This window comes from Populus euphratica, unplaced genomic scaffold (assembly GCF_000495115.2).
Source record: "Populus euphratica unplaced genomic scaffold, PopEup_1.0 scaffold1169.1, whole genome shotgun sequence".
NCBI classification, from domain to species: Eukaryota; Viridiplantae; Streptophyta; class Magnoliopsida; order Malpighiales; family Salicaceae; genus Populus; species Populus euphratica.
The window spans coordinates 38094-52761 of NW_011501026.1; the positions used below are offsets into that span (position 1 = coordinate 38094).

The 14668-nt window shown below is 31.0% G+C and overlaps 1 protein-coding gene and 1 long non-coding RNA gene across 2 annotated transcripts in view; both read right to left on the minus strand.

Moving 5' to 3' along the window:
• Nucleotides 1–953: 953 nt before the first annotated feature.
• Nucleotides 954–14668, minus strand: part of LOC105117075 (uncharacterized) — a 15890-nt gene continuing 2175 nt past the window's right edge. Inside the window, exons 2-3 of the long non-coding RNA XR_840670.1 lie at nt 3039–3048; nt 954–1021 (exon numbers count right to left, since the gene is read on the minus strand). This is a non-coding gene — a long non-coding RNA (uncharacterized LOC105117075). The remainder of the gene's footprint in view (nt 1022–3038; nt 3049–14668) is intronic.
• Nucleotides 8272–9571, minus strand: LOC105117074 (expansin-A4-like). The gene is made up of 3 exons (XM_011014619.1): nt 9340–9571; nt 8692–9010; nt 8272–8581 (listed from the first exon to the last, which is right to left on the minus strand). The coding sequence occupies exons 1-3, from the start codon at nt 9569–9571 to the stop codon at nt 8272–8274; spliced, it is 861 nt and encodes a 286-aa protein (XP_011012921.1).

A 14668-nucleotide genomic window follows, 5' to 3' on the forward strand; every position in this document is an offset into this window, starting at 1 on the left:
AATAATCTTCCATTTGATCCTGTTGCGCCACGTCATCACGTGTACCAAACACTCGGTACACCGCGACACACCAGATAATAGCTCAGCCCATCCAGACCGTCCGATCAACTTACAGATCAAGCCAATCACAACCGCTCGATCAACTCATCCACGATCCAACCATTTACAGCGTTCAGACGCACCATACTCGCGTTCACACTATAGCAAATCTCAGAGTCTCTCTCTCCTCTCGCGGGCGATTCTCTCTCGCCTCCTCTGAAGCAAAACCCCGATCGTTTTACTCGTTTTCACCGTCAAATCTGGCTGAAAAAAGGCCGCGACAGAATCAGCCAACCGGAGCTTCAAGTCGACGATTCTCCCTCATCAGCCATCAACGAGTGTTGAGACCACCACCATCAGAATCCTCGTCCTCAGATCTACCAGAATTAACCATCTTTTGGCGGAATCTCACCGGAAAATTTCGCCGCCATCAACAGTAGCCGTGCGTGAGCCACACGCGCCGCCAGTGGTATTTTCAAAAATTGCAGAGAAATCCGAGGGTATTTCAGTCTTTTACCTATATAGTGGCACTCAGGTAATTTTTATGATTTTTTATGGTATTTTTGATATTTTTATATATAAATACTTGTAACTTTTTGCATGTAAAAAAAACAAAAATAAACAAAAATAAATTTAAAATAAATAACGACGCGGGTCCAACACCCATTTTATCATGTCACTGTTCATGGGTTCAAAGCCCGATTCTCAAGAATGGATATACCCATTTCTCAACGATATCAAAATAATTTGTGTTTTATAAAATAAATATTATTTATCGACACGTCTCTTTTATTTATAGAAAAGAACCGATGTCAAAAATTTAAATACCAAATATGGATTATGTCCATTATTATTTCTTTTGGTAAATCAGACACAATTCTCCTTTTTAGGGACAAACGTCGACATTTTAGACAAAGTCTCCTTTTTAGGGACTGATGTCATTTTTAACGTGTCTCCTATTTTAGGGACCGATGTTAACCATCTTAAATTTTTTTGCAAATAAGCTCAAAATATAATAGCGTTTGAATCAAATAAAAAACACACAAGTAAGGGTAACCTTTCTCTGAAAGGATGTTTTAAGGGTAGTGTCTACCTTCCCTTAATCATAACTAACCTAGTACCTGAATCTCTGGGACTAGTGTCTAATTTTGGATTTCTAGTTCCCTCAAATTACTAGATGACGACTCCAATAAAATCTTTATTTTCCCCAATCAAGAACAAAAAAACATTTATTCTTTTTGTTAAAACAAATAAAAAAGAGTGGAGTCGTTGCCCGACGTCGTATAGCGACAGTTCTCATAAACATTCTTTATGCTAGATGATCAATACTTATAAGTGCATTTTTATCAAGATTTTATATCATCATTTTGCACTTGAAGTATCAATAACTCCTTAACTAGATCATGTTTTATAATAACAAGTATGATAATATAAGATAGCTTTAATTTATGATAAATGCTCATTTTAAATGCACACAATTCAAAGGGTTGATTGATGTAATTAACTATTGAAAGTGAAAGGATAAAGAAAAAGGCTAAGTTTAGAAAAGAGATGTTGATTTAATTTAAACTGGAACACTGTTCAGTTATTGGATCATATCTGGAGCTATAGATCTTGGATTTTAGTTTGGTTTATATGGCTAGAAAGCTAAGACATAGGCCTAAAACATTCATGAAACTCCAAGACTTAATTTTGCAATTTGGAAGTACAAATCTTAGTATCAAAAGAGAAGTCTAAATTTGTCCTACAGCTTAGAAACTGTTTAATGTTCAGCCCTATCTCGAGTTCTAGAAGTCCAAATGACCTCATTCTTGTTTTGTTGGAAAGCTGAGACAATTCTCTAGAACTTTTATGAAGACTATCAATTCAAATTCTTATCTTAGCAATGATGTTTCTATAGACAAGAAGATAAAGATTGTTACCAACTTAAGAGGTGGCTACCCACTCAATAATTAGTAATCAAATTAATAGTTTCAAAATTTGGCCTATAAAAGGTGGTATTTGTCATGCATTTAGACATCTTAGTTTTCATATCAAGATCATGTTCTTGCTCTCTTTCTTTATAATTTTGTAATGTTTATGTTTTGTTTATATTAATCTATTGTTTATGCTTTTCATTTCCTTTTCTTTACTTAGTTAACTTATATCTTATTTATGTTCTTATCTTGTTTATTTATATTTCTCTCTTTTATTATATTTAGTTAAGTTTATGATGTCAAGGTGAAAAGGTTACACTAATGGTGTAATAATAAGTATAGTATAAACTTAACATGGACCTTAATGTTTAATACTAACATGTTTTGGATTTGTTATCTTATTCACTCTTAATATTTTGCTTGTTAAATGGTTAATCTAGATTTATGTTGTATAACCTTTAGTACAATAAATAATCGGCAACAAATATCTCTACAGCTCACGCTCTGCACGAAACATCGACTGAAGGTCAAATCTACCAATTACTGCCAATTTACTCTGTTTTACATCTTTCATCTAAAATTACATTCAAAACATAAAATAAAGAATATCAAGATATTTTATATATAAAACATAAGCAAAGCACTAGTTAAATGTGGGTGAAACTATAAAATAATATGGTTGTATCAAGACCCAAAATATTTAGGTTCAAAGACTATCGGGTTTTACAACTATGCTTTTTATCCTAGATGATCCCTTATATTAAAAATATTATAGGCATGATAAACCATCATGCCTTTTCATTTAGAACAATTACATGATCCATTCATGTCCAAGGTAATGATCTCCCTATATCCATGGATATTCAAAATTTCTCCTAAGGAGCCCATAACATGTCCTTTCTCATTAGTGATGTGTATAGAATATTTCTCCCTCATTAATGAAATGTACAGGATTTCGGCATATCATTAATGCCATAAAAATAAAAGGACTTTCTATTATTTCTCTCCCTTGGAAAAGATAAAGTTCAGATGATATGAATACCCCATAAACCATTTACGTAAGAGGTTAAGAACTTTCATCACTTAAAAAAAACTTACATATGTTTCTGAGCATTAACCATCTTAAAACTTAAGAACAAACAGCTTTGTTCCTTAAATTTAAGGTTCTTTTAAATCATTACTTGCTTTTCTCATAAAGATACTCGCTTTATTATAAGAGGGTCTTTAAGTCCCCTCGATTGAGACTATTTTTGTAGGTACTTAAGCTTCTACCATTAGTTTGGTGTTCCCTAAACTAACGAGAAAGCTAATTATTTGGATATGAAAGTGCCAAGTATTTGTTGTGCCAAGGGTTATGACAACATAAATCTAGATTAATCATTTAACAAGTAAAGTATTAAGAGTGAATAAAATAACAAATACAAAACATGTTAGTATCAAACATTAAAGTCCATGTTGAGTTTATATTATACTTATTCTTACACCAATAGTATACCTTTTTCACCTTAACATGATAAACTTAGCTAAACATAATGAAGAAGAGAAATATAAATAAACAAGATAAAAACATAAATAAGATATAAGTAAAGAAAAGAAAATGAAAAGCATAAACAAAAGATTAATATAAGCAAAACTTAAGCATTACAACAAGAAAGAGAGCAAAAACATGATCTTGAACTTAAAAACAAAATGCCTAAATGCATGCAAATGTCTCCTTTTATAGGCCAAAATTTAGAATTATTGATTTGTTGACTAATTGTTGAGTAGGTGGTCACATCTTGACTTTGTGATAATCCTTATCTTCTTGACTTTGTGGCAATCCTTATATTCAAATAATGCTAATACTTATAAATATTGTCAAGTATTCATGATTATAACTTATGTTAGCAAGAAATCAAGTTCTTTTCATAGCACAAGTGTCGGTTATACCATATAGTTAAGCTACAAAAAAGCCAAGTATTTGTTGTACCAAGTGCAAAATGATGATATAAAACCTTGATAAAAATGCTAATACTTGTAAATATTGTTAAATATTTATGATTATAACTTCTTTGTTATTGCTATAATTTGGATTTCAAAATGGCCTTCTTAAATCTTGGATTGTCATGAAAATTATAAGCCTATGTCTTACCTTTTTATCCATATAAAATAGACCAAAATTCGAGATCTACAACTCCAGATATGACCTAATTACCGAACAATGTTCTGGCTTGAACTACACCAGCATCTCTTTTCTAAGTTTGGCCATTTCTTTATCCTTTCAATTTTAGTACTTAAACTTATCAATCAATCCTTTCATTTATGTGATAAGTCTACATTTAAGATGAATATTTACCACAAATGAAAGGTATCTTATATTATGAGATATGTTATTATAAATCATGCATTAGTTAAGGAGTTATTAATACTTCAAATGCAAAATGATGATATAAAACCTTGATAAAAATACACTTTTAAGTATTAATTATCCTGACATTAATCTTCTAATCTAAAAGTCCTCTTGAACTTTTTCTTTTTCTTCTTCTTCTTATTACTACTACTACCACTACTACTACTACTACTATTGTTGTTGTTGTTGTTATTATTTATAATTTATACAATTAATCTCCTTGTGGTTTGACCTTGATCTTGCCGGATTATTTATTACTTTGACACTCCTACACTTGGAAGAAGACATCAATCTTTTGGTCGTGTCACTAAGCTTCACCCTTTCTTTATTTTCTAAATTTTAGCGATTGAACTCATCAATCAATCCTTTGATTTATGTGATAGGCCTACATTTAAGATGAACATTTACTATAAATTAATGATATCTTATAGTATCAGACTTGTTATTATAAAACATGCTTTTGTTAAGGAGTTATTGATACTTCAAGTGCAAAATACTAATATAAAACCTTGATAAAAATACATCTTTAAGTACTAATAAACAATTTTTATATTTACCAATAAAATTTTCCATCGGTATTTGCACTATCATTCCATTGGTAGTTAATTTACCAATGAAATCACCGATGAAAATGCTCTATTGGTAAATCTATTGTTAGTAATTTTTTATCTATTGGTAAGTGAGTTGGTAATAAAAAAAAAATATTATTATTAATGGATTGACTTACAGAAAAAGCGAGCAAAAAAAATTACCCACTTCATTTCGTTGGTATTTCCCTCGATAAAATATTGTCTATAATTCCATCAGTAATTATTTAAAAATATTTTAAAAAATATTTTTTACAAAACTATAAAATAATTAAATTAGTATAAATCAACACTCTATAATACTCAAAATACTTGGAAAAAAAATAAGAAAAAAATCAAATCAAACAAATTTGCATAAAATAAATTCAATTAAAAAAATTCATATGAAAAAAATTCAAAAATCCTGTAAATAAATCAACTAAAAATTGATCTCATAAAAAAACAAATTCCTGTAACAACATTCATACAGTTATTAAAAACAAAAACAATTAAAAATAAAGTAAAAAATAAATATATATAAAAAAAGCAAGAAAAAAGAAATCTTATGTTAATGTAGTTGCAGTTTAAGCTAAAAGGATGAAATTTTTTTTCTTAAAGTATACTAATTAAAAAGAAACTAAGAAGAAAGGAGAAGAAGACATATCTGGGCATGGAGGAGAGAAGAAGGAGTTTAGGAGAGAAGAGAAGAAAAAAAAAAAGATATTGATGTTTTTTATATATAGGGAAAAAGAAGAAGTGGATATTGATGTTTTTTATATATAGGGAAAAAGAAGAAGAAGAAGAAAAGAGATGGGTCTGTTGTGAAATTAGGGATTCTAGGATTTTTATTGGGGCGTTTTACCTATGGTTTAACCGATGGATAATTAGATATTAATATTTTTAATCATTCTATTGGTGATTAAGTCTATAATATTTATTTTAATAAAAAAATTTCAGAAACCGCCAAATATTACCGATGACTTTTCAATCCGTCGATAATTCCATCTGTAATATTTAATTTTAATTTTCATTTTTAATTTAATCTAAATTTTTTAGAAAACCACCAAATAACACCAACGACTTTTTAATCCGTCAATGATTTTGTCTGTAAATAGTAATTAACAGAGTAATTGGAAAGTGAATAGTTCAAGAGCTCTTGGAAAAATACCGATGGAAATTACAGTATATGATTGGTAAAATCATCCCATCATTTTTTTTTGCTTTGTTTTATTTATTTTATTTCCCACTATAATTCCCTTAGTATATACCGAGAAAATATTGCCATTGATAAATTTCTAATAGAAATATTCCTTTAGTATTTCCATTTGTATTTATCAATTTTCCGGTAGTGGTTGTTGCTTATTTTTTAGGAAAATAGTTATTAAAGTATTTAAATATAAACTATCTAGTTAAGAGAGGACTATTTTGTAAAATAGAGATTAGAGTTTCTTAGGATATAAAAAGAATGAGATAAGAGAAAAGGGCAGCCTGCCAAGAAGAGAAAAGTGCCCCTTTCCTCTAAAAAATTCAAAATCATGCATTCCTTCTTCTTTTTGATTAATTATTCAACAAATATGCAAGACTAAACTTTTTTTCTTAGTTGCAAGAATACGAAAACCTTCGGATTTCAAGAATTGTGAAATTTATTTTACCTTTTATATTCAATATATATGATGAATATGTTTATTCTTCTATGCTTATTTTTTCTATGATTATTTAATATTAAAATTAGAGTTATGGTATATGAACTTGTGAAACAACTAAGTTTAATAATTGTAGCGAATCTACACTATTAATCTTAGGAAGAACATTCAATCAAATCAAACATAAACTGTGGACAATTATGTTTTCTTAGTCAATCAACTTATTTAGTTCTTAAGGCTACCATTGAATTAAATTACTAGTTCGAAAATTGTGGTTTTTTGATGGTTAGTGTTACTTATACGGCTTATCCATTAACTAATCAATGTTAAAAAGTGATAAATATTCAGAATATAAATTGATGTTTTGTTTTCATGACCAGTTATGATTTCTGCAGGTGAATGTTTACTTGTGATCAAGGTTTGTTCTCTTGATAATTTTCTGATTTTCTTTTATTTCACTTAATAGTTTTTTTTTTTATTTAGCCTAGATAACGTTTGAACCCCTCTCAAATTGCATATCATTTAGCATAAAAATCTGATTTGAACCTTCCTTGTGGGATCGATCCCTTACTTGCTCTATACTATCTTGTGTGTTGTGTTTTAAGTTAGGGTAATTAATTTATGCGACCGCAACATTGCAACAGGTCTAACATGTTTTTCTAAACCTATATTTGCTCAAGGTTTGGTTGATTTCCAAACTCAAGTATTTTGGATTAGACATGTTTGCTAGACCTCATGTTGCTTTGAGTTTGACTGATTGTCAAACTCAAGTGTCATGGGTCTAGTGCATTCACCAAACCCATATAGCTTTGGGTTTGGCTGATTGTCAAATACAAATATTTTGGGTTTAATATAGTCGTCAAATCTCATACTGCTTTAAGTTTGGACTCAAATATTTTGGGTTTGGCATATTCATTAGGTCCATATTATTTTGGATTTGGTTGATTGTCAAATCAAAAATTTTGGGTGTGGAATATTTACCAAACTCATATTACCCTGGATTTATCATGTTTTTCAAACCCATATTATCTTGGATTTCACTATCAATTAAATTCAAATATTTTAAATTGAGTATATTTATCAAACCTGTTTCATTTTAAAACCTTCTTTAATTTATAAAAAAATTAGGTTAAAATTGTTGACTCATCAATCTTTAATTCTGAAACGTATATTCATTTAGACCCATGTTGTGGATTGAGATGGTGTCAGAAATGTGGTGAGCATGCTATTTCGTTTTTTCTTTCATCAATCGCTCAGTTAATAATTCTGCTTCACTTTGGATGTCTCTCATCACGTATCTGCACTGAAAAGGAGAGGTTTACACATGACAGCATTGTATCAAGTCTAGCTTATGTTTGATTAAGAATCCAGAGGATGATGTAGTGATGATATTGGGAAACATAAAGATTATTGTAATAAATGGAGAACTTGAAGAACATAAAGAGAAGGGATAGGGAAACTTTGTGGATAACAAAGCTAATAAAAAAAATTTCATATTGTCTTGTAAACACAATTGATGCCAGTTGGATCGCTATTCTCTTCTGCAGTCAGTATCACTACAATGGCCGTTAATATAAATAAATCTACCCTAGATGCTGAAGCTGAATTCTATTGATTCTGTTATTATAAAGCCAGATGTGTGTGTCCATGGCCTGCAAACTTTACTGATTTAGCAACCAGGACACAAATATCTTCCCTTCCGAAATATTTTTTGCACGCTATTTGAAGTTCTTGCCCTCGTATGTCAGGCCAAATTGCCAGTTTTTAGGGGTAACATGCCATGAAGTCGAGTATCTCTCATCGCTTGCTCTAACACGGAAGGATAGCGACTCTCCAAGCAAAATAGCACTAGTTTTCCAAGTTGACCCCCAATCTCGTTCCATTTGCGTCCACTTGAGCTTGTCATCACCCTTCACTTGAACACGAACAACATCTCCAGCTCCCCCTACATTCCACACAATGACCTGATAGAACCAACGATTGCCCAATATAGTGAATCTAATACCTCCTTGCTTTTTGCATGGAAGCCTGCAGAGAAAATTAACCCTTTTAATTAAGAAACTCAACCCAAGCATCCTAGTTGGCCAGCTAAATGTTATAATTTTGCTAAATGGGAAAAGATTGAAAAGTCATGTGACCTGCGATATTGGATTGGAATAATGCCGGCCTTGTACCCAGCAAGCCGACTAAATACAGGCTTGGCAATATCGAAATGCTCACGTGGCACATTGCACCAGCCTCCATTGTTATTTGGGAGAGATGGATTTGGTGGGCAATGATCAGTTGCCGTGACAAAGAGAGATGGCTGCCCTAGCCTGCACCATTGAGGGCTATCAGCGCACTTGATTTCGAAACAAGCACCACAAGCCTGTCCATTTCTGAACAAAACACTGCTCAGTGCAACTGTATTCATGCCATAGCCTTCGCCTGCAACATCTTTGTAATTGCATGCTCCCCCTGAACAAAAATGTTTTTTTATAAGTTAGTCCAGGAACAATGAAAATAATCTAGTTGTAGTTACAATTAATGTCGTCAGAAGCTTGAGGACATGATTTTTTTTTTCCTACAATCCAATTTTTTATGAAAATATAGAAAAATGCTCTCATACTGCTCTTGGCAGGCAGCCTCACAGTATTGAATGAAATTTTAGCTAAAGAAAAGTCCATTTCTTTTCTTTTTTTCATATTGGAAGTTGGATTTGGTCGTTTTGTAAGGTGAGCAAGATCATCGATCACTTGTAAAGTCGGGTAAAAATATAGGAAAAAGGGAAAAGAAGGCATCAATACCAAATGTTCCTGAGCCGCCTTCATAGAAAGTTGCATGAGCTTTCTTCCATGGGCCTGGCCGGAACTTTGGTTTATGGCGTTTGGGAAGTTCAATGTGGTTGGCTTGTCGTCCAATTGCATGGTGAATGGCTTGCTTCCCTAAGAGGGAAGGTTTAGATTTTGCCTGGCAATCAGGCAATGCAATGGCTAAAAGCAGCAACGTTGCTAAGATAGATTTCAATGGCGATGCCATTATATATGCTGGCGAAAACAAAGTACTAAAAAACAAGTTGGTACAACCTTTGACATATAATTTCCATCTCTCGATATGTTAAAAATGTTATGCTAGATCCCTTATGGGGCAACAAGGTATATAAAGAGCAAGATTTTGCAAGTTTGTTGTGCCTAAATATATGGGTTAATTAGGAAATATTAGAGAGTATCTAAGTGAATGATGAGGCCGCTAGGAGAGCCACGACATTGGCTCTTTGCCTTCCGGGTTTTAGAAGCATGAAATGTTTTTGTAACATTCCTGCTTTCATGCTTGGCCATTGTTGGGCGCTCTCTCTCTCAGCCTGATTCAGCCCACGTTTAGAGAGCAGTACCGCAGAAAAAAGTGGGGTAACGACCAGCAAACCGATTCTCTTTTTTCCTCTATTAATAGCAACCACAATGTAAAACAGAAAAATTAATTGGTGTACTCTATAACCTGATGATCTTCCGCTTACTTTCAACTCCCTTTGTGCTCCCAAGCTTTCTTATATATTTTCAGATGTCGATATTTATAATACATGCCAGCAATCAAAACAAACGTGAAGAAAATATATACACACGCCAATGTAATCAAATTTTTTAAACTCCATACGAAATTATTCAAACTTAAATACCAACAGGTTTAAACAATATTTTTTTTTCTAACTAATTTAAAATAATAACAAAAACATGTTAAATAATGATTTCTCATGTATGTGTGTGTAAAGAATAATTAAGTCCCAAATAGCATAGCGTGATGGTAAAAAATTTAAGATTTGTATAGCAAATTTTAAATTCAATTCAGAACATGTATTTTTTATAAGAATTTAGAATAGTTAGAATTTTATTCATTTATTTGTCCCTATAAAGTATGTTTTTTAGAAAATGAGATTTATTCAAATTTAAAAACTAAAAAATAATTAAAATGTGCATGCGATAAATACATGAATGACATTCCCCGAAGAGGAAAAGATATATAATCAGCAAAACTAATAAGCAAATGTTTGGGGAATGCTTTCTCCTATAAAAAAAATAAAAATTGCTTGCTAATGAATGTCTATGAAAGTTTGGGGAGCATTGGGCATCGGTAAAAACAGTATAGAAACTCAATTTCAATTGTCTCCGTTATTAACGTCCCATTAAAGTTTGTGCCAAATCTACCTTTTTTTCCCACCACTCCGCAAGGAATGACGTGCTGAGTAACGGTGTATCAATCGCTGCTTGTACGCTTTCTTGTTGTTCCGAGTCAGAAGAGGTCATTCTCTGCCCGGAAAGAAGAGGTCACACACACCATGAGAACTTCGATTCATGCGCGGAAGTATATAAATTTTAGCAAATGTCCAACAACTCTTTTCTTTTACTGTACAGTGCAGCTTGGATGGTCCAGAGCATTACTGTGTTGTTCTGGGTCACCCCGCATAAGCGGACACACGCATATATATTAAAATAAAAATAATAAAGGGAATGAGGAAAACAATAAAAATAAAAATGAGGGAATCACAGTTGAATGTTAGGTAAAACGGCAGCCCTAAGATTTTTTATAATTTCTTCTTTTTTTTATCCTTTTAGTTTAACAATTACATGTTTTAATTAGTTCAAAACTTTATTTTGAATAAATTTTCATTTATGAGTTTGTAAGAAAGAAGAGAGAGAGAATAGTGGGCAAAAAAATTGAGAAAAGAAAAAGAGGTGATTTAGTTAGTCTTTATTGAAAAAAATAGTCAAATTTAATATGAAAATGTTTATCTTGATTATGAAAAGAGTGTTATTAAAATATTTTTATCCTTCGATATAATTGAAAAAAATAATCAAGGTTGAAAGCAATATTTTTTTTAATTTAATTTGATTTTTTAAGTTAAGGAATTGGTTTAATAGGGTAATATGAGGGTTGTTTTTAGGTATTTTAAGTGAAACTCTTGCCCAAAGTTTTGGCCACCTCTTCGATGTTGAAAACTTGACATACAGGCAACACAACTACTTTTGTCTTTGTCGTGGATGCTTCATCTAAAAAAGATTTTAAAAAAATATTATTTGTTCAATTTGATGACAACGTAACTTTTGTATTTGTCGAGGATGCTTTAAAAAATATTATTTTTCCAATTGAAAAAGAATAATAAAAAAAAAAAGAGTTTAGGCATACACACTTAGGTTTTTTTAATGATTTTCCAACAATTTCAATTAAATTTTTTAAGAATTAGTCAAGTTAAAATATATTAAATTATTAAATTAATTAAGAATATATTTTAGATTTTATTTTATTAAATATTTAAATTTTAGTTTATTTTCAAATAAGATTATAGAAATCTTTTTTTAATATTAGCAAGCATTTTTTTTAGAAGCCCATCATAACCATTCTTTTAATTATGTTTGATTTTTTATTTTGATTATATTTTTTTATTATATAATTAAATAAAAAATAATTTTATAAAAATAAAGTTATATTATCGTCTTTGTATTTTCTAAAAACAATGGTTTTTTAAGAAATTAAAGAGCTCCCTACAACTCATGATCAACAATCTTCATATACATCTGTTTCTCAACTCCACAACTTAGTTTGTGGTTAGCGTTAAGAATTTTTTTAGCATTTATTGTCTCATGTTATCCTTCATGGATTGTGTTTCATGAAAAAAAAAAAAAAAAGCCCTCCTTGCAAGAAACGGAATGCACTCTCGTGTTTTGGCTCCACTAATATATTCTATTAAATATATGCATTTATTTTATTAAATGTTAGTAATGTTTGGATAATCTTTTCAATGTTAAATGCAGCTTGTGGTCAAAAATCAATTTTCAAAAAAATAAAAGGAAAAATCAACTTAATATTTTTTTTTAAAAAAAATAAAATATAAATATTTTACATTAATTAGAGTTAAACCGGATTAGTTTCCTCAAATTATAATTTAAATCATGGAGTTGACTAGTTTTAATAACTTAACTTTTTAGAATTTAATTTTTATTTAATCATAAAATATTAAAAATTGAAATTCACATGAAACATAACAAACAAAACCATGAAGTAGAAATGTATTTTTTTCAAAACATGTCTAATTCATGTAATTTGTTTTGTTTCTACAATAAAATGGTTTTTTCTATAGTATCATATTTCATTGATAAAATCAAGCAAAATGTAATGATTTGAACGAAAAAGAAAAATGCATATATTTCTAGTAAAAAAAACTAATTTTCTTAATTAGTTAATTGTTTTAAGCAAAAATTAATTATGATCAAGAAAACATGTATCAATTAAAACTTGCTTTAACAAAATCATTTTTTTTATTTGTATCACTACCAGAAATTCGCTAAATAGTAACGAATTTACCGACGGAATATTTTTGTCGATAATTTGAGGTTGAAATTACCGATAGTTATATTCCGTCCATAATTCAGTCGGTAACTATCGACAAAAAATTTCTGTTAGTAGTTACCGATTGAATTATGGATGGAAACGTTTCCATCGTAAAAAAAAAAGGGTCGCTGACATGGAGGTTTTGACAGGTTATTTTTTCAGACGGAATCACTAACGGATTCAAAAAGACAGCCCATACAACGACCGCCATTTATATTGCCGACGAATTTGAAATAGCAGACCTGTACGGTGACGTGTCGATTGTTCCGTCAAAATCATCGACGGTTTCACCGATGGATTTTCCATCGGTGAAACTGTCGGGAGAAGTTAATATATGTACACCCTGCCGACCCTCTCCTCCCCTATTTCTCCTTCTTCTTCCTAATCCCAACTCTCCCCATCTGCAAACAACCATCCCCCCATCCCCCCCAAACAAAAATCTCCCTCATATCAGCACAACAAGTTATATTTCTTGAAGTTTTGTGGTCACAGCATCTGTGTTCTGATTTACCGACGGATTTTATCAATTTTTGTAAGAATTCTTTCTTTTTAAATCTTAACATTTAATTAAATGTTAATTTTATCATTTTTTAGTATATGTATTTTGTTAGTAAATGTACATGTTTTATTGTTATTTCTCAAACAAACTTGTAGTATATGAATGTATAATTCTATAACTATTATGGTTTGTTTTAGATTTTGTAAGATTGTATTTGTTTGTAAATTGTTAAAACTTTATGGAACTACCGAAGTATATGTGCTGTTTTGAAATAATTAATAGCTTATTGGATCTGTTTAAAGTTTTGTCAATGGTATTGTGGAGTGGTAATTTTTGTAAATTTATATATTTTAATTTGTATGGACGTTGATAAATGATAATGAATATTTAATATTTATGAGAAGTTATGATTGGTTTGTTGGATAATCTCGAGGTAAAGTAATATTTTTGCAAGTTTATTTACCTAACTTAATTATACATTATGTCATCATAATTTTATAGAGGTTCGATATATATCATGGATGTATCGAGATTCACCCCAAGGATTGCGAAGGATGGATTATTGTAACGGGGTTCAGGATTTTATTAATTTCACAACATCTATTCCTAGAAATTTTACTAAAGGCGGTATTAGGTGTCCATGCAGGAAGTGTCAAAATAAAAAGTATTTGTATCCAGATGTTGTAATAATGCATCTTCTACACAAAGGGTTTATGGAGAATTACCAGTATTGGCATGCACATGAAGAAGTATATGTTAGTGAGAGGAGAATGGGTGAAATGATGGTTGGGTCTACTTCTAGTCCTAGCAACGAGAATGACAACACTAATCCTTACAGAAACATGGTTATGGATGCAATGAGAATGAATCAAGGTAATGTCAGTCAATGTCCAATCGTAGAAGAAGAACCTAATGTAGATGTAGCTAGGTTTTTTGATTTGTTGAAAGATTCCGATGAACCATTATGGGATGGCAGCACGAACCACAGTAAATTATCGGTCGTAGCACAGGTGTTCACCGTCAAGTCAGAGCACGGGTTGAGTAATGCCGGGTATGACAAGATTATTGAATGGGCAAGAAGCATTTTACCTAAAGAGAACAGGCTCAAAGAGAACTTTTATGGTGCGAAATCCATGATAAAACCCCTTGGTTTAGGATACCAGAAAATTGGCATGTGCCCTAACTTCTGCATGTTATACTACCTTGAAAATGCTGAGATGACCGAGTGCATGACAGGCGGACATTCCTGTTACAAA